This window comes from Triplophysa dalaica, chromosome 18, assembly GCF_015846415.1.
Source record: "Triplophysa dalaica isolate WHDGS20190420 chromosome 18, ASM1584641v1, whole genome shotgun sequence".
Classification (NCBI taxonomy): domain Eukaryota; kingdom Metazoa; phylum Chordata; class Actinopteri; order Cypriniformes; family Nemacheilidae; genus Triplophysa; species Triplophysa dalaica.
The window spans coordinates 11,393,360-11,412,391 of record NC_079559.1 but is presented as its reverse complement, the minus strand read 5'-3'; the positions used below and the strand labels follow the sequence as shown (position 1 = coordinate 11,412,391).

At 35.5% G+C, this 19,032-nt stretch overlaps 5 protein-coding genes across 8 annotated transcripts; 2 read left to right on the top strand and 3 right to left on the bottom strand.

Moving 5' to 3' along the window:
• The first annotated feature begins 2,511 nt into the window (after positions 1-2,511).
• Positions 2,512-3,969, top strand: gstt1a (glutathione S-transferase theta 1a). The gene is made up of 5 exons (XM_056730107.1): positions 2,512-2,662; positions 2,814-2,901; positions 2,993-3,143; positions 3,324-3,500; positions 3,655-3,969. Exons 1-5 carry the CDS (start codon positions 2,551-2,553, stop codon positions 3,853-3,855), a joined length of 729 nt encoding a protein of 242 aa, XP_056586085.1. The 5' UTR covers positions 2,512-2,550; the 3' UTR covers positions 3,856-3,969.
• A 146-nt stretch (positions 3,970-4,115) lies between these two features.
• LOC130407321 (taste receptor type 2 member 40) lies at positions 4,116-6,205 on the bottom strand. The gene has a single exon (XM_056730106.1). The coding sequence runs from the start codon at positions 6,020-6,022 to the stop codon at positions 5,045-5,047; it is 978 nt and encodes a 325-aa protein (XP_056586084.1). The 5' UTR covers positions 6,023-6,205; the 3' UTR covers positions 4,116-5,044.
• Positions 6,206-8,537: 2,332 nt separating this feature from the next.
• On the top strand, positions 8,538-14,385 carry p2rx7 (purinergic receptor P2X, ligand-gated ion channel, 7). 2 transcript variants are annotated; one of them, XM_056772507.1, is made up of 13 exons: positions 8,538-8,702; positions 8,898-9,045; positions 9,163-9,234; positions 9,349-9,421; positions 10,073-10,166; positions 10,398-10,478; positions 10,582-10,750; positions 10,829-10,965; positions 11,120-11,210; positions 11,295-11,360; positions 11,439-11,543; positions 12,132-12,239; positions 13,467-14,385. In XM_056772507.1, the coding sequence occupies exons 1-13, from the start codon at positions 8,584-8,586 to the stop codon at positions 13,986-13,988; spliced, it is 1,785 nt and encodes a 594-aa protein (XP_056628485.1). In that variant the 5' UTR covers positions 8,538-8,583; the 3' UTR covers positions 13,989-14,385. The 2 variants fall into 2 exon arrangements, with proteins under 2 accessions (XP_056628485.1, XP_056628486.1); XM_056772508.1 differs by having other exon boundaries at positions 10,582-10,723; positions 13,467-14,382.
• A 6-nt stretch (positions 14,386-14,391) lies between these two features.
• On the bottom strand, positions 14,392-16,955 carry p2rx4b (purinergic receptor P2X, ligand-gated ion channel, 4b). 3 transcript variants are annotated; one of them, XM_056772510.1, is made up of 11 exons: positions 16,590-16,955; positions 16,263-16,410; positions 16,099-16,170; positions 15,950-16,022; positions 15,765-15,861; positions 15,608-15,688; positions 15,074-15,448; positions 14,879-14,972; positions 14,712-14,777; positions 14,521-14,631; positions 14,392-14,447 (listed from the first exon to the last, which is right to left on the bottom strand). In XM_056772510.1, the coding sequence occupies exons 1-11, from the start codon at positions 16,730-16,732 to the stop codon at positions 14,412-14,414; spliced, it is 1,296 nt and encodes a 431-aa protein (XP_056628488.1). In that variant the 5' UTR covers positions 16,733-16,955; the 3' UTR covers positions 14,392-14,411. The 3 variants fall into 3 exon arrangements, with proteins under 3 accessions (XP_056628488.1, XP_056628489.1, XP_056628487.1); XM_056772511.1 differs by having other exon boundaries at positions 14,402-14,631; positions 15,074-15,210; positions 15,307-15,448; XM_056772509.1 differs by having other exon boundaries at positions 14,402-14,631.
• Positions 16,956-17,096: 141 nt separating this feature from the next.
• On the bottom strand, positions 17,097-18,872 carry snrpd3 (small nuclear ribonucleoprotein D3 polypeptide). Its single transcript, XM_056772517.1, has 4 exons — positions 18,725-18,872; positions 18,305-18,455; positions 17,347-17,539; positions 17,097-17,242 (listed from the first exon to the last, which is right to left on the bottom strand). Exons 2-4 carry the CDS (start codon positions 18,428-18,430, stop codon positions 17,178-17,180), a joined length of 384 nt encoding a protein of 127 aa, XP_056628495.1. The 5' UTR covers positions 18,431-18,455; positions 18,725-18,872; the 3' UTR covers positions 17,097-17,177.
• Between the last annotated feature and the right edge of the window lie 160 nt (positions 18,873-19,032).

Below are 19,032 nucleotides of genomic sequence, written 5' to 3'. Positions count from 1 at the left end.
CTAGAAAGGAAAAACAGGAAAAGCAAAAAGTAACAAATTTGGGAAGATATGAATCCAATTACTTAACCTGATCAAAATCTGACCACAAGTTAATAGAAAACCAATGGGATGATGGGAAGGAACATAAAAATTAGAAAGGAATGGAACTAATAATTAGATTAAAAACACCACCATACAAAAGATGTTGAAGAAATGAAAAACAGCGGTTTGATGACATACTTTCAAAAGACATGACGTATGTGTTTAATGTTCACTGTGGGGGGTGTTATGGATAATATGTCATTTAAATCAACAATTATTTTTTAAACAAACAAAAATGCTAATCCTTTCGGACAAAAACCTTTATTAAACATGCCCTTGCTTAGACAACATAATTGTTACCAAAACACATTGCTTGTCTCTTAAAGCAAAATACCACATGAAATTAGTATCAGCTAAACAATATTAGCCAAGCATTAACATTTTAAGTTTGTTTTTTAAATCCAAATACATGCTGTAATGTGGTGCCACATGCCTCTAAACTCAAACCAGATTTGCTAAAAGTCTCAGCAAGCTAACCCCACTGACCTCACTTGAACCATTGGATTGGTTGCTTCTTGCAACTTTGCCTGTTTCCCCTACCTCACACTTGCATAGTTATTTAAATGGTGGAGGATGATAACCGGGGCTGGAAATGGGGAGAAGCGTGGGGAGGGAGTTCCACCTCAAAATAGAGAAGATTTTCATCTTTTATCCATGTAATAAGCTCCATGCATACTTTACAGTAGGAGTTTATGCCTTTATGGTTTAAAAAAAATATAGCCTATATCCCCAACTAGAATCTCCCTGCGGAAGCATGGCCATTTCCAGCACAGACGATAACCAAAATACAAATGCATACATAATTGCATAAACAGAACAGATTATGGTTGTGAGAGAATAAAACAGAATGCAGTATGAGTTCTAAATTCCCTTATCTAAAATTAGGGTGTGTAATTTTATCATGTATCAAGGGTGTATGCAAGTCATTACAGCAAACCAACAATAACCCACCCTGCAAATCTACATTGCGTCCACTCCAAGCTGATAGAGCTCAAGATTTATTGGCAGGGATGGATTTTTTGTGTCCACTGGTTGCCCAATGTTTAATTTGGTAAAACATCTTCAGAAAGAATTCCTATTTGTTTAATTAACTGGATAAATTACATAATACTTTGGTTAAGAGGATACTGCCAGTCTGCCACCTGATTAACAATGAGTTATTGACCTGCTTGAAGGCAATTCAAGCGTATGCCAATCCAAATTAGAGTCAGCTTGCGCCATCATGTGGCCAAATGCTTACATATTAATTATGAATCTTTTCGAAAAAATTCATATTATACAATAAACAATAACTTGGTTATTTTCCATGTATCACATTAAACATCAAGATAAATAAAGACTTTTTTTATACACAACAAAAACCTACTGTTTGGATATGGATTTGAAAATAAGATGGATTGCGTTTAACTTAAATAAGAAAATGATGATTATTTTTTAGCTACTTAATTTCTTTTAAAAATAAAAACAACAGGATTAAAAACAGGCCTACATTTTATACTTGACTGAATTGATTGACAACTCAAAACAAATACTAGAAACTGCTACAGGTCACAATTGCAGTTAACCAAAGAAAGTGCTTTTCACCAAAAATAAGATAATGTAGCTATGTTTGTGATATGTATACTATGTTTTTCTTTTCATACTGTATGCATTCGTGGTGTTTTTAATAAAGCTTTAACTAAAAAAAAAAAAACTGAGGTTGTATTCAGATTATAACGTGATTCAGTTGCTCTACATACTCAATAACATAATGTAACCTGAATTCATTAGAAGTAAATCATTTTGTGCTTGCAATAAACTATAAGGACAAGGCCGCCCTTACATATAGGCCTATTCAAGAAATGTTGAAATATTGACCAAATGGGAAAAAATAAAAGTAAATAAAAGTTAAAGTTTTGCTACATTAGCACTAGTAGGTATAATTTAATACGTATAATAATTTTCACAGTCTTCATGTGGTTTGAAATTGTTGTTCTTGGACTTTAGTCTATTGCAGCATAATTCAAAGACCACACGAGTACAGACTCATAGAAGAGTTAATAATTAAATGTTACAAGTACATTTACATTTATGCATTTGGCAGACGCTTTTATCCAAAGCGACTTACATTATCCTTTACATTTATACTTAGGTATGTGCAATCCTCTGGGATCAAACCCACAATCTTGTGTTGTTAACGCAATGCACTGAGCTACAGGAAAGCTAGAAAGAACAAGAAAGGCATTTTTTATGTTTCTCTCCAGTTTACATCCACCACATATCAGCAAAACCCCCCTGATATGCTGACATGTTTTTATCTGTCACCCCATGTCTTTTATCATGACAAAGGCCCCAACACATTAGATTAAGGCGGACAGTAATAACATAAGAATGTTGTATTGACCCTTGCTGGGCGGAGCATTAACAAACAGTATAAGAGTTTGATGTTTTGAGGGTGGATCATTTTGCTTTAGACACTTGCGATCCAAAATGCCACTTGAGTTATATCTTGATCTTCATTCACAGCCATGTCGTGCCGTGTTTATGTTCGCAAAGTTAACCGCAATTCCCTTTGAATACAAAAGCGTGGATTTGTCTGCAGGTAATTCATTTATTTACATTAGGGGTTTTTACTGCGTCATGTGATGTTTGTTTAAAAATGTTTTTTTACGAAGCCTAATGATGTCTGTGGAATAGTTTAGCAGTTTTGCATTTGTACAGAGGTAGCAATTTCTTCTCTCTGTGCTTAAAAGGTGAACAATTTGGGGAAGAATTTGGCACGGTCAGCATTTTAAGGAAGGTACCAGTCCTTAAAGATGGGGATTTTATCCTCACAGAGAGGTATGTTAGGAACGCAACCCTGGTTTAAACTTGATGCATGTTTACTTAAAGATATTGGTAAGAAAATAACAAACTGGATTCTTTCTTGCAGCATAGCAATCCTCCAGTATTTGGCAGCAAAACATCGCACTCCAGATCATTGGTATCCAGCTGACCTCGTGAAGCGTGCCAGAGTCAATGAGTATCTTTCCTGGCAGCACACTGGCTTACGAGCTCACGGTTCAAGGGTCTTCTGGTTTAGGGTATAAGATCATTGAAGAAATAGAATAAACAAAAAGTGCATCTTGCAATTCCACCATCGTCTCAGTCCACTAGTTTGTTTTTTGGTTAAATGTATATAGGCTAACGGTTCCAACCACAATATTTTACAAAAAGTATTTCTTTGCCAGATCTTGGACTGTAACTGCATTTCACAATTTTAGGGAGTCTTACCTGTGGTCACAGGAACCCCGGTGCCCAAGGAGAAGATGGATTCGGCCCTGGAGGACCTTAACATGTCTTTGAAGACATTTGAGGAGAAGTTTCTTCAGGACAGGCCCTTTATCATTGGAGAGAAGATATCACTGGCAGATCTAGTGGCCATTGTAGAGACAATGCAGGTAAAACGCATTCTGTACAAGTGATTCCACGTGAGTGTAATGGGATAGATGATAGAAAAATGAAAATTCTGTCTCTTGCACCAGACCTATGTGAACTAACACTCTCTTTGATCTTGACATAAGAGCTTTGTATGTGTGTTTCTGTGTGTTCAAGCCGGTTGGTACAGGTCTAGATGTGTTTGAAGGCAGACCCATTCTGAGTGCATGGAGAGATAGAGTGAAGAAGGAGATCGGAGCGGAAGTCTTCGATGAAGCGCATAAGGTTGTCATGAATGTTGATGTACTTTCACAAACTTTTGAAACAAAGGGTATTCCTGAGTTTCTCAAACTTCGGATAACGAAAATGTTTAACTGAATACTTGCTTCCTCCTTTTGTTTGCAATCACTGGGTAAAATAAGCAGTGAAACGACTGTATTCAAAACAAACACACTATAAAAAATTCTAATAAAGTTTTCAATTTTTATTTTTTTTATTTTGTATCATTTGTTTTTTATCATATTTTTTGTGTTCAGAAAAATAAACTTTTAAAAATATGCTTTTATCTAAAACTTGAGTTATACTTTCCTTGAAGCATCTATGTATAATGCATCATAAAAGTAGTTTTAAAGCATTGTAATGCACCTTTAAATGCATTGTAATGTAATTGTAATTACAGTTAATACATTACAACACTTAGCAATTCATTGTTACGTTTTAGATTGGTTATAATTCTTTACATAACTACATATAATGCATTACAACACACATTATGAAGAATTATAATGCATTTTACCCTTTAATAACTCCTTATAATGCATTATACATACATGCTTTAAGGAAAGTCTTACCAAATATTGTTATAAAAATAAATATTTCATTAATTGATCACTAGCACAAGAACATAAAGCCATGGAAAATATTAAGAGACCATTCCAATTTTTCATTGAATCAGTATTTCTAGATGTATTGTCTGTTGAAGTTTGACAAAATCAAACCTCAGGAGTGACAAATTCATCTGACAGCAATGTGAAATAGACAGAATGACAAGACCCATGAAAACTGTTACAAGAATCGAGGTTATCACATAAAACAATATTTTTTATATTTTTCATGCATGTTCAAATCCTTGTATTGCTTAAAAGTGAATATGAATGATTTCTCTTTGCAGTACTGAGTTCTGAAAAAATACAGATCATCTTTTTTGTTATTTTGACCTGTTTCTCAAGTTTCAGTTTATTGTAAATAAATCAAAATAGAAACTATTTGTTTTTGACATTTTGGTAGAAATCTTGTTAGCAGTTCACAGAATGAAATAAAAATGATAATTTTCCCTAAACTCGTAACTTAAAATAGAACATTTAGTACAACTGGAAATAATTAAAAAATGGATTCTTAATTTTTCCTCAGCTGACACAAAAGAACATATGTTGTTAATACATGAATATTTACAGTTTTACTTCACTACAATTCAGCAAATTTAAGAAGATATTCAAACAGTAAAACTGAGATTAATCAAGAGAATTTGACAATAAACTACATCAAGCGTCCTGTAGTTAGGTATATATCAACCGTCTACTGTTTCACATGTCTGGCTTTTGGTAGTAGGTTCCTGTGCTTTCCTACAACAGAACAGACTCCAGAGCTTCTCTTTGAGATACCTGTTTGAAGCTGTCAGAATGACAGACGACATGGCACCATAAAAACTAAAGGCAAAAGCTAAAGTGAGGTAGGTGATAGTTCCCTCCATCATCCTTATAACCATAAACAAAAACACAATAAATAAAGTGGTCAGATAAACCCCCACCAGGGAGATGGTGAGCTTACACACCAGGACGTACGAGTCGGAACCCTGCACCTGCGTCTGGTTCTTCCGGAGTGCCAGCGTGTGGGCACACAAGTGGACCACCATTCTGAGAGAGGTGGGCAACATGATCATCAGGGGAATGGGGCAGAGAAAAAACAGAGCGGCGACTATATATGCCATTTCGTCAATTTTCACAAAGAAGGTTGGGTTCGGGCAGGTTGCATTCAGAGTGGCATTCAGGCTGTAGTTTGTAGAAAAATTTCTGGTGTCTGTTGCCGGGAGGTCGAGCGTGAAAATCGGTAAGAAGAACACTGAGAAACCCGAGCAACTCAGTAGCACTGCGGTGTTGATGACGGTGGAAATGTTCCTCTTCAGTGATATGAGGAACTCAGAGGAGAAGTTCACAACTTTGATACAGTAAAAGAGACTTTGCCAAGCGATGCTCCAGAAGCTGATACAACTGCAGTTCAACATTAGATATATCACAGTGCGGAGAAAAAAAGGATATGGCCTAATACACCAGATAGTCGGAACAATAAAGACGCTCAACACCAACATGAGAATGACGATGACCAAGACAATATTGTTGACAGAGATGATGCTTAAGATCAAACCAACAGTCTGGATCTTCTTAGACTTTAGGTGCTGCTGTATGGTGAAAATGAGGTTGAACATGTTCCCAGAAACACCGGCAAATGCCATTACAACCGACACAAGAACGTGCCCAGCAACGGTCATGATGTTGTGATGTTGTGGTCCTGCTCAGCTGTTGTATGAAGTGTGGTGATATTCACACTGATTTATAGAAAAGTGGAATGAATCTCCTATGCAAAGTGGCTCTGCATGTGTAATAATCCTTGGTGAAATTGGGTCAAAGCTGAATCTGAAAACACAAAATGAGGAAAAATTATGTTTATTTGAGTTCAGTGGATACAAAACCTCACATCTTTTAAATTTTTTATATTAGCATCACTGATGGAAAATGAACAGTACATGAAGATCACTTACACATTAAAACTATATTTAAGACAATATGTATTCAGTGTATTTGTTATTAGTGGTCAGTATTTGCCTATTCAAATCTGGGTTTGTCTGCTTTTTAGACAAATTACTTGGAAATGTAGTGGATAAAATGGAGCCAATTTCACTATTCAAATGTATGGCGAGATATGACTTGGCCGCTGTCACGAAGGATATCCAGTGTTATCCATGACATGAGCAATGACACCACTGAAACAGATCTTTCCCAGATGTTTTGGACAATTGTAAAACCACCTATGGGAGCAAATTGGACTAGGCCTAGGGTCATTCCGCGAATGGGTGACATTTGCAAAATTTAACTTTTTTTTTACAACACCGAAGCTAACAACATATATTTTACTATTCTAAATGTGTATTGTTTAATCTCAGAAAACTATTTTACTTTTTTACAGGGTTTTTAAATAGAAGAAGGAAGGATTAATAATTAGGTAACAGGATTGCGTCTTGAGAATGACCCGTCCATATATCTGCAAAAACATAAAATATGGAGAAAATAAGAAAATGTACTTCTGTTAATCACGTGGCCTTCAGAAGACCAAGATGATGAAACTTTCCACTCTAAAAATGTTTATTGGAATGTGGAACAGGTTTTCAGAGGTGAAGATCTGTTAAGGTAACAGGACTGAGTAAAACCCTGGACAGTGGAAACGACAATAAATGTTTTTTTCAGTGTTCTATGTAGTTTTTATTAATGTTTTAAATGTTAAATTTAATTTTGCAGTCAGTATCATGTGCAGGCGACTCTGTTTGATGCACTTGTATACATAATGTCCTGGGGATAGAAATGCCACCGATTCGGTTAAAGGTTAAATAAAGTTTAAGACACATTTTGTCGATATATGTGACCCTGGACAACAAAACCAGTCTTAATTATACATTTTTTGAAATTGAGATTTTGACATCATCTGAAAGCTGAATAATTCAGATTTCTATTGATGTATGAGTTGTTAAGGATAATACAGACATACAGATACAGACGTTTATAGCTCTGGAATCTGAGGGTTCAAAAAAATCTAAACATTGAGAAAATCGCCTTTAAAGTCGTCCATCAGATAGCAGGTCATCCGCTCACAAAAATAATGTTTTTATATATTTAGGATAGGACATTTTTCAAAATATCTTCATGCAACATGATCTTTACTTAATATTCTAATGATTTTTGCAATAAAAGTAAAATCGATAAGTTTGACCCATAAAATGTATTTTTGGCGTTTCCTTAAAAGGTTCCCGTGCTACCTGGTTTTGTGATCCAGGGTCACATATGACTTCATGAGACTTAAAATATTCAACTCTAAAAAAAATCATTCACAATAAATTTCAAAAGTCAAATGAGATATATATATATATTTTTTATCTACATTTTCATTAAATAACCAAAGTAGATTTCAAGAAAGGCTGACGGAGAATAATCCATAATCTTGCGACAATACAAGATATTAATATGCAGTAGTTGTGAATATTTGCCTCAGTAAAGAGTTTTTCTGTGACGTAAGAAAGTGTATTATCATCACACAAAACTGTCTTCTTCCTTCAAGTTGTTGCATCGATTTTATCCAGTCAATGTCTTTATAAAAAAAATGTTTCCTGAGTTGGATCCCCTTTGCTCCTTTTGTGGAGTGGAAGACGAGTCTGTACCTCATCGTTTTTGGGACTGTATTCATGTAGCTACTTTTTGGAGGAAATTTTGTCTCTTTGTACATGCTTCTTTATTAGTCAACTTTTCTTTGATGTTTAAGGATGTCTTATTTGGATTTTATAATTTTGACAAAAATCTAAAAGAAAAGTATTTTCTTATAAATCTATTTATTTTTCTAGCAAAGTGTAAGTTTTTGTCTGTCAAACCTCTTTTTATTTTTTTAAGACCTTAATTTTTATTTGGGTACTATCTCTTCTTCTTACAATGCCAAAGCATTAAAGTCTGTTACAATGTGCACAAAGTATAATATTTCAGCTTTTTTATAATGAAAACCAAAAGGGGCTTTTCTCTCTCTCTTGAATTTATTTTAAGTTTTTGTTACCCCTGGCTCAATTTTATTTTATTTATTTTTACTTGCTTTTATTTTACTTCCCTTTACTGGCTTTTTGAATTATTGTTGTTTATTTCTGCTCTTAATTGTGACTATGTTTTTGATGTTATATTTGTTCAATAAAATAAAAAAAACGGTCTTCTTCCAAGAGACCATGTGACCTCCCGCACGAGCAGGGCTGGACAGGCACTGCAGTAAACTCCTCCACTGTGTGTTTTCTCAATCACGGCCATGCCTTGTGTTTTGTTAAATCTTTGTGAATACGACACTCAAAAACTTGTGAAAATCAAGAGCGTTAAACTTGGATCACTTAAATGGACGTTAAACGGAGTTATCTTGATGTTCATTTGGTAAGTGTTACATCGAGCGCATCGTTGTTTTCCTTGTACGACGCCCTCGCATCACTCAACAAAAGCTTATTCATTTACTGTACAGTCACTGCACTGTATCGTTTACACGTGTTATGATGTTACGATAGACATTTAAAGCGATTTTAAGGTTCATTTATGCATCCTGTTCACTAATCCCACGTCTACACTTTGCAGTATAATGTTGTTGTGGAATAAAGGATATCAGGAGTATGACCTCGTTGTGAGTTCAGTCACTTCAAAAGTCAAAGGAGTGGCAAAACTAAATATACCAGATATTGGCGAGGTCGTGTGGGATGTGGTGGACCACAGTGGGACATCTCAGGTAACAGTGATATCATTTACATCATTTATCATATGTCACAAAAATACAAGGCTATGTGTGTGCTTTAAAGTGCATGAAAAAGTTAGAAATGCATTTAACATTTTTCTTTAATGTTAGGGGAAAAACTCTTTTTTCGTGGCGACAAATGTCATAGTCACACAGAACCAAAAACAAGCTAATTGTCCAGAGGTAAGTAACCTACACAAGTTGTGATTCATTCACCATTGACTTTCAAAGCTTCATATTAATGATCTTCAGATCAGAAATGATGTTATTACGTTATTATTATGTTACACACTTCAGGTACCACCGTATGGGAAACTGTGCCGAACAGATAAGGATTGTGAGAAAGGATTTTCTGACCAGTATAGCCATGGTATTGTTATGCCATTGTATTGTTATTTTATTACTTTGTACGCCACGTTTGACTTGTATATTTGTTGATTAGATCGATCGGCTAAATTTGTCAACTTTAGTTTGTGGACATGCTGTATAAAAGGAAGCATTTTGTAACCAAAACATATGTCAGACTGATCGTGTTTCGCAATATTAAATATAGATTTGTTTGTGTATTTGAATATCAAATCTGAGGCATTGTGTCATTAACAAAAATCTAAACCAAACCAGAATCAGAAAGAGCGTGCTCGATAAACATGCACAAGAAATTTGCCTTCTGTCAAAAGACACATATTAAAATAACATAAAGAATAGTTCCTATTTATACAGGAACATGTAGAGAGTTCAAATGCAAAAGCCTATAAGTGACATTTGAAATTTTCTCCTTTTCTCGGCTCCTATGTTTAGGTTCAGTGATTAAACTTTTATGGTAAAGAGGACATATAAACATATTCATCAAATACCTTTAAATGTAAACATCAGAGCCTGATCAAAATAATAATTTTAGAAGAAATATGTCAGATGGCACTTAGAGACTTTTGCATCTGTTTTTTTAAGACACCTAAGTATTTAGTTGCCTATTTAACTAGACTCTTGAGATCTGCTCTGCTCTCTTCTTATTATTACTCAGGTGTTCAAACAGGAGCCTGTGTGAAGTTTGATGTGATGAAGAAAACATGTGAAGTTTCAACTTGGTGCCCAATTGAAAACAAGAAAAGACCCAGGTGCCATAGTGTACAATTTTATATCTAAAAATAATAAATTCTCAATTGTTTTAGGATTCATATTTTATCTGAAGCTTACTCTAAATGCAAAGAAATAGGAAACAGATCAACTTTAACTGCTATTAAATCAGTCCTGGCCCTGGCAACAAGTTTGAGGAACTCATTTAAGGAAGTGGCACTTTTAGTAGGCACTTTTATAAATGTAAGCTTTTCTTATTTCTGTTTCCGCAGACCTGCTCTTTTGGCATCTGCAGAAAACTTCACTGTGATGATCAAGAATAACATCAGATTTCCAGCATTTAATTACATACGGTTGATCTCACTTCAAACAAATGCATACTTTTAGTCAGAAAGCCCTGTACTTCGCATTATACATTATTCCAATTTATCATATTCATTCATGTGTTTGCTTTAGGAGAAACATCTTGCCTGAATTGAAGGATACCGATCTAAAAGGTTGCATCTATAACCGCTACAAAAATCCATACTGTCCTATTTTCCGGCTGGGAGATATTGTGAGTGAGGCCAAAGAGAACTTTGGGGATATGGCTGTGGAGGTAAAGCCTTATTTTTATAATCTCCGGGTAAGCAACGATGTTTAATGTTTGTGTATATTACCTATATGACATTTATTTACAGTGCTGGTAATATTTGTTTAATAGGGAGGTGTGGTTGGAATACAGATCAACTGGGATTGTGATCTGAACAGAATCTTTCACAGCTGTCTGCCTAAATACTCGTTCCGTCGCTTAGATGAGAAAGAGAGCAACAAGACCCTTTACCCTGGATTTAACTTCAGGTGTAAATCATTGATTTGTAAAGATAAAATGTCTTAAAATAAATTAAAAAAAGAACACATTACAACATTTTTGCTAATGTTCATACATTGTTGAAAATACAAGTGCATGTGATATTTCTTTTGTTAGTTATTTATACATTATCTCTGAACATAGGTTTGCAAGATACTCTACAGTAAATGGTGTGGAGCAGAGAACTCTGTTTAAAATATACGGTATTAGGTTTGATGTCATGGTTTTTGGAAAGGTAAGACACGACTATCAAATATTGGAACTACTTTGCATGTTGGCTAGATTAAGATACACAAACCGTTCTCTGTGTCCTCCACAGGCTGGTAGGTTCAGCATCATTCAGGTTATCATCTACATTGGATCAACGCTCTCATATTACGCTCTTGTAAGGAACTCATAAGCTGATATAGATTCAGAAAATATTTTGAGGTAATGACAGTTGTTTCTCACTGTTTTTCTAAAGACAACAGTTCTCCTTGACTGGCTTATTGGAACTAGTTGTTACTCCAAAGAAGCAAAACAGAACTACTCAGAGAGGAAGTTTGAGTCCGTACAGGACCGAGAAGAGGTGAACACACACATGCTCGCATACACAGAACTCTCGCATACGGTTCAAACTGAGTAGGAAAACAGGCATGTCAACAGCTGTTGTGTTGCAGCTGTTTAACCCTGTCAATGCTTATTTTCTGAACACAGGCTAAATTACAAGGAATGTTAAAGGGACAGGCCCTACTCCAGCTAACATTGAAAATTCTGTCATGAATTACTCGCCCTCGAGCTGTTTCGATGAATACAAAGAAAGATATTTGGAAAAATCTTAGCAACTGATATTTCTGGGACATCATTGACTACCATAGTAGGAAAAAAAATGAATGGTAGTCAAAGTTGCCCCAGTACTGTTTGCTTTCCTACATTCTTCAAAATATCTTATTTTGAGTTTAACATAAGAAAAATAAGATGATACAATATTTTTCCTACTAAAGTAGGCTGTCAGTTGCTAACGTTTTTCCAAATATCTCCTGTTCAACCAAACAAGAAATTTATACAGGTTTGGAACTACTTGAGAGTGAGTAATTCATGACAGAACTTTCATTTTTGGGTGGAGTATCCCTTTAACTGTGCGATCATGTATACTTTAGTATTGTGTTTGTTGCAGTGCTTCCTTTGCGTGTCGTTTGTGGATGAGGACAAGTTAAGAGTGGTGAAAAAGTCCAGAAAGAAAACTCTACAGCAGACTAAACCTCTTTCTCTACATCAGAGGAAAGTAAGATACTTAAATATTTTGTCACAAAGTGGCCACTAAGTAGTACTTTATGTTAAACTCTGAAGTAGAAACAAAACTTCAAACGTTTTCAAATTGTGAATCAAACCAGTACCAGTCAAACTAATCAACTATAGACAAAGGTTTGCTAGTCTGAAGAAACAAAAGGACAGATATTTAATATTTGAACTACATATAGACCACTGATGCAAACACTGGCAAAGTCCGTCAAATAAAGTCCATAGTCCTATCTTGAATGGGGGAAGGCAGATATTTCTAAAATCGCCGGCGAAAATCAAAATTTAACAACATATTTCCAATCAATAATTAAACTGGACATGAACTGTATCATAACTTTTGTTTGATAAGCTTAAATTGCGCTTAAAATCAAATTTTTCGAGGTCGCCTCATCTACTGTGTTTGCGCAACGTCTGGCAAGCACCTCACGAGGGCACCGCCCCACAGAATCGTCAGTCTTTATTGATTGATATTTGGCTCGTTCTACTGGAAGGCGGGACTTCCTGAGCAAGGGCGCCCATATTGATCATTGCATTCCTCGCCATTCATTGTAAAGGCAGTGGCGCATCTTTTTAATATTAATATCTTTGACACTGGTGCAGAAGCACTTTTGGTTTCAGTTTTTTTTATTTCACGCATATAAGATATTTGATTTGGTTATAAATGTTCTGTAGGTTGTATTTTGTTCAAGTGTTTGTGTAAACAGGACGTTCTTCTGGACCGGCATTGTTTACATCTTCCAAACTGGCCTCTATCTGTTTTTTTATAGAACACTTGACATTTAGCATAAAATGTGAAAAATGGTTGAAATAATGGACGTGTAGGTGTGTTGATGCTTTTGACTGGTAGTGTACAAAGTAGTATTTTGTTTTAGAAATTAAATACACACTATTCTAGCTTTATTCAGATGTTTCGAAAAAATATCCTTAATACTAACATTTCATTATTGTCACACAGACAATTATGTTTAGAGTAAAACACAAAAAAGTTTTTTTCATTTATATTTAAATTTTTCTTAGTTGGTACAGTCCATGTACTTGTATTTTGTTATAATAGCATATGTCCAATTCATACAGCTTTCATCATTTGTCTCTACTTCACTACCCTGTAATTACTGTAAACCTTATTTGATACAATGCAATATTGTGCAAAGTACTATAGAGATAAATTTCAATTAAACTATGACAAAATAACTTCTTTATTTACTACTAGAATGATTTGGCCAGCATGAGGACTCTGATCAGTGTTATGCAGTGTGGACCGAGCAGAAGTTTACCGGTACAGAATGGGCAGAGCAGTGGGCTTTCCAGAAACACAGACACACCGTTGCTGGAGAAGTCACAGTCTGGATGTCAGGCCTGGTGTCAGTGTGGATGCTGCCCGCCTTCTGCCACCCTGCACGAGCAGCTTTGCTGCCGATTGGGTAAAGGGCGCTGCATAACCTCCTCCCCTATTTTGTCCACACTGATCCTCAGTCGCTCCGTCCTCGAGACAGCATTGTTCTATGTGGATCCCCTTGCGGAGCTGCACGAAGGGGCTCAGCTGCGCCATGGGGCCTACGCTCAATACATTAGATGGCGGTTTGGTGACAGCACACCCAGAGATGCTGTTCCAGTAATACCCAGTTGCTGCATTGGGAGAATAAGGGCAGAATACCCCAGCCCTGATGGTAAATATGGCGGGCTAAGACTTCACCAGGCCACGCCCTCTCAGGCAGAGTTTAATGCACAATGAACTTCATCAACAGTTTTTTAAACACACGATCAACCTGAATGTTAATAACATGTCATAACAGGGAATGCTACTAACTACAGACAATAATAGAGTTTTTTTACAGTTTAAACCTGCCAGCAACCAAAAGAAAATCAATATTAACCACAAGCACTTCAGCAGAAGAAGGATGTCAAACTTCTTTCTAATACAGATGCCTTTAAACTTAACAAAACAAATCTTGAGAGCTTGAGCATGTAACGGTATTTTGGTTTATTGATAATTTGAAATGCTGTTAAACACTGATCGAGGAAAAATAGATCAAGTATATCATCATATTAAAATGAAATTAAATGTATGAAGTACACTTTATATAAAATTTATGTTAGGATATATTTGATTTAATCGTAAAAGTGTCCTTTCCAATGAAACATCAAATTCACTACATTATGGAGTCCCATATGAAGGTGTCCCAACAGAGCTCTATAACAATAAAAATATATAATTTGCATAAATAAATATTAAATATAAAACTAAAGAGTTGACTTTTACTCACCAATGGCACACCACTGTCACTTCTGTCGTTTAGGTGAATAAATTTGTGTTTGGCATAGTAGTCACTATCTTTCATAAAAGTAAGCATGAACCAGTCACAAACAGCACCCGCCTGTGAGAACAATGACACGCTAGAATAAAAGCAATTTCTCCCATTAAGCAGTTCACAGTAACTAAATATATATTGCTTACCAAACTAAGTAAGGCAAGGGTTGCCCCAAGATTTACAATGGTGGGCACAATGCTGAACTTACCAGCCTACAAAGAAATTAAAATAAAATAAAACTACAAAAATCTTAAATGCATGAATAAATTCAGGTTGATTCTTATGTTTAAGTTTAAGAAACCAAAAAACAAACCTCGCCTAAAACTATGACCTCAAAGCGGATTCCATAGGCCTTGATCAATGTCCGTGTTTCAACATTTTCACTGGTTTTAAAATATTTTGCAAAGCTGTGGGAAAGAAAAATGTAAATATAAATATCTTTACATAATGGTTACTCTTGATGAATAAAATGGTACAGTTAACGTTTCAAATTAAATGATGCTGTTACCGGAAGTTGTATCCAGGGGCCACATTATTTTCAATGTGTTTATTGTCCAATCTGCTGAAAGAATACTTTGGCACACAAAAACGTTCTGGGAAGTCCAAGTTACAGCTCCAGTCAATGAAAATCCCAATAACACCACCCTTTAACATTGAAAACACTTTCACACTTTTCTCAAATTTATCAGAATGTTTAAACACTACATTTTTTATAAAAAACAAATTATTGAAGATACAGACTTTAACAGCCATGACACTGAAGACTTCTCCTGCTTCAGCAACAATGTCCCCCAAACGGAAAATGGGACAGTCTGGGTCTGTTTTGCGATTAAAGGTGCAAGTTTTTAAGTATGAAGTGTTGATATAATCCAGAATGTTTCGCCTAGAAGTAACAAAACAATTTACGTTTACTCTGAAACACCTACATTAAAATATTTCTTAGTGGAACCACTCATGTTTATAATGAGATATTATAAGGTTTGTTTTGTTAAGAGTGGGATATAAAAGGAAAATATAAAAAAGGAAAAATACACAAACTTACTTTTTGAAATTGAACTTTGGATAGTGTATGTTGTTTTTAATGAGCACTGTGAAGTCTTCTGCATCACCAAGCACAGCGGTTCTGTATAAATACATTTGATACACTTACATTTAATATTATTGTATCACCTTCTAGTCTATAGACGTAAAACACTCACTTGGGTATTATGTTGTCATTTTCGATAGGACACCATGAAAACACTTCACAGGTTTTTATGGTCTCAGAATATTTTCCACACCTGCCCGTCTGAACCCCTGAGGATCACGGCATCTTTGTGTCACAGTGTACATATTACATACCACTATTTCATACAAAAAAATATTCCTCAAAGTGGGCACCTACCGTTGCCACGGACCTCATTGAGTCCAATTTTGCAATCAATATTTGACTCACAACGAGTAAATTCACTTAGAGCCTAAAAAGTAGAATGTGGCCAAATGTGAAATGGACATTTCTCCAAGATTAATGACATAAATTCTGTTTAATAGTACCTCAGGACAGCTGCCCTGTGTCTGTCCAGGAGTGACGATCATATTTGTCATCACAAAGAAAGAGTTTTCACCCTGTCAAAATAAGGTGGCTGAATTTTGTATTCCTTTATAACATATAATGGCAGATCAGACACCAAAATAACATAATATGGACGATTAGATACCTGAGGGGGAATAACATATTCAGCCACATCCCAAACATGAGCCCCCTCAGCTGATGAATTGGTTAGAATGTTTCCCTTCACTTTTGTGCTGACAGAGCTGATAACGGAATCTGTGTCCTGGTAAAACCGCTTCATCCAACATACATACCTACAGAGTACAATACACAGTTCTGCTGTTACCCCGAAGCAACTATAAACCCTGTATTGAAATTCACTGTGTATGGGACTTCCTTAATGTAGGTGCTACATCGATCACAACAGAAAATAAGACTATGCATCAAAACACAATGAAATTGTGACCGAATGATAAACAAATTTTGTACTTACACAGCGACATAAGTAATGATCAATAACTGGATCAATCTAAAGATGAAACCCACTTTTTTGTTACTGATAACTAATGTAACAGGTGTTCCATAATCAAAAAGACATCTGAGAAAGGCATTGCAGCAATCTTTTTCACAACCCATAGTGTCCTTTAAGAAGTATCCACTGTGGAACAAAAGTACGGTCAGACAACTTTGGGTTACGCTGAAGCTTATAACGGACTTACTACACCTGGTCAAATAATTTACATTTAGTTTGAATACACTTTGTAACGTATTAAGTGTCAAAGATATTTAATGTGACCATCTCCAGGCATTTGCTTAAAGCCCTGTTATGTTCTTAGTAGTATTTGCACTCTGCACATTTGCAAGCCATTATCTAGAATGGTGTAAATGCATGTAAATCAAGTGGGTGAACCACCTTTGATGTGGACAACGCACATTAAAAAACTGATCGTCAACCCGATAAAATATTTATCATTTTTTTATAAGATAAATAAAAGACCCATTTAGTAAAAACACCCATTTATTTCCCCAAGCATGACAATGAACATCAGAAATAAAAAAAATAAAAAAGCTAAACATAAAATTAACGTCTCTTCTGGAATATGTTGCCTCGCCCTGGGCCTCCACGTCCACGTCCTCTGGCAGCCACTGCAAGTACATCAAAACTTTAGTTAAGTCTCTTGCAATTGTAAACATTATATATTTTGTTTCTTAAAAGACTGAATTCGAATAAACCAAGGAAAAAAACATACCTTGAGCTTTGAGAATAGCTGCTTTTCCCCGACCAGCACCAGCTGTCTGATTTTTGTTCTTCATACTCTTTAACATCGGAGCATTTTTGAGCATATCTGGCAAGATGAGGAACCTAATCTTACTTCCACGAATATAAACCTGCTCCAGCTGAGCTACACGGCCATCTCTGTTTGTGACTGTAATGTTTGCCATCTGGAGAGATAAAGGTAGATAAAAGTAAAGGACACAGGCAACCTTCCACCTTGAATGATCCATGTAATCCAATGCAACGACAGTCAAAGTCTGTCATTTACTCGTCCTAGAGTTGTTCCAAATCTGTACAAATGTATATCTTCTGATGTAAACAGTGAAAGATATCTGCTAAATGACTGAATGAAAGAACGCTTGTAACCAAACAGTTCTTGGCCAACATTGACTGCCATGGTAGATAAAATTACATTTCGCAGACCCTTTTATCGAAACCAATTTACATAAAGTTCAGGGAGCAATAAGCAATGTCATACAGGAGCAAAATACAATAGGTGCTAATACAAAGTTACTAGTTTCAACAAAAGCTAGACCACTACCTTTTGAGAGAAAGATTTTTACAATCAAACGTGCCCAAGAACGGTTTACGTTCTTCAAAATATCTTTTAGAAAGAAATGTATAAAGCATTTTTTCCTACTGTGATGGTCAACATTGGACAAGAATTATTTCATTCTTCCAAATATTTTTCTCGTTGTTCATCAAAACAAAGAAATGTATACAGATTTGGAACTCGCATGTCAAGTAAACGAATACAGAATTTTCACTTGGGTGAACAGTTCCTTTAAAATAAGCAAAATTCACTCATCACTAGCCAGGAAATAAACATTACTGATATTCTCAAACTCTAGAAGGGAGAAATAGGGTCGTTTTACAAAACGACACATAGTGTTGCACATTTTAAAAAGTTAAATTTGGACAAATTTTAATACCTGGCAGTTCATGTTGTCTTCAGCTTCGATCAGTTTGCCTCTGTAAACCTCTCCAGTGGTAGTTTCACAAGTGACTACATGCCCCTCTGCTTCGTGGAGGACTTTTATGGGAACTCCAATCGACATCTTTAAAAGCTATATGTAAACTTACCTGAAATAAAAAAGTGGTTAGGTTATTGTTCGATAAAGGAGATACTGTATTCTCAAAGAAGGTTACGTTACATCTCTGAATTACAATCAGGTTAAAGCGAAGCCAAAGGAAGCAGAGCGGAGATCTTATGAATGGTTCATAACAAACGAGATACACCTTTCGCATATTTTGTTTAAAGTACAAGCAAAAATATAAATAATTCCCTCACACTACCAGTGCTTGCAAAGAGGATTTAATTATCATTCTTAGAATAATAGCTTCAAACTTACCCAAACGTGCACCGGTCGTCCAAAAACACTCTATCGCTGGTGTTCATGGGAATTTCCGGGGATATTTATCATGCGAAATACATGTGCTGCCACCTACCGGCCTGGCTGACAGCAACCATAAGAATATTACTGTTTTCAATAAAACGTTTGTCAAAATCCCTAGTTGACGGTAGAAATGAGTTCAATTATTTCTTAAATTAAATTTAAAGAAAAAAATGCCAAGCATTGTATTCGTTCAAATGCTTTAACGTATTCAACGGAGTAAACGTATAGAAAGGATTCCTCAATATTTAACTAATACGTGTAAT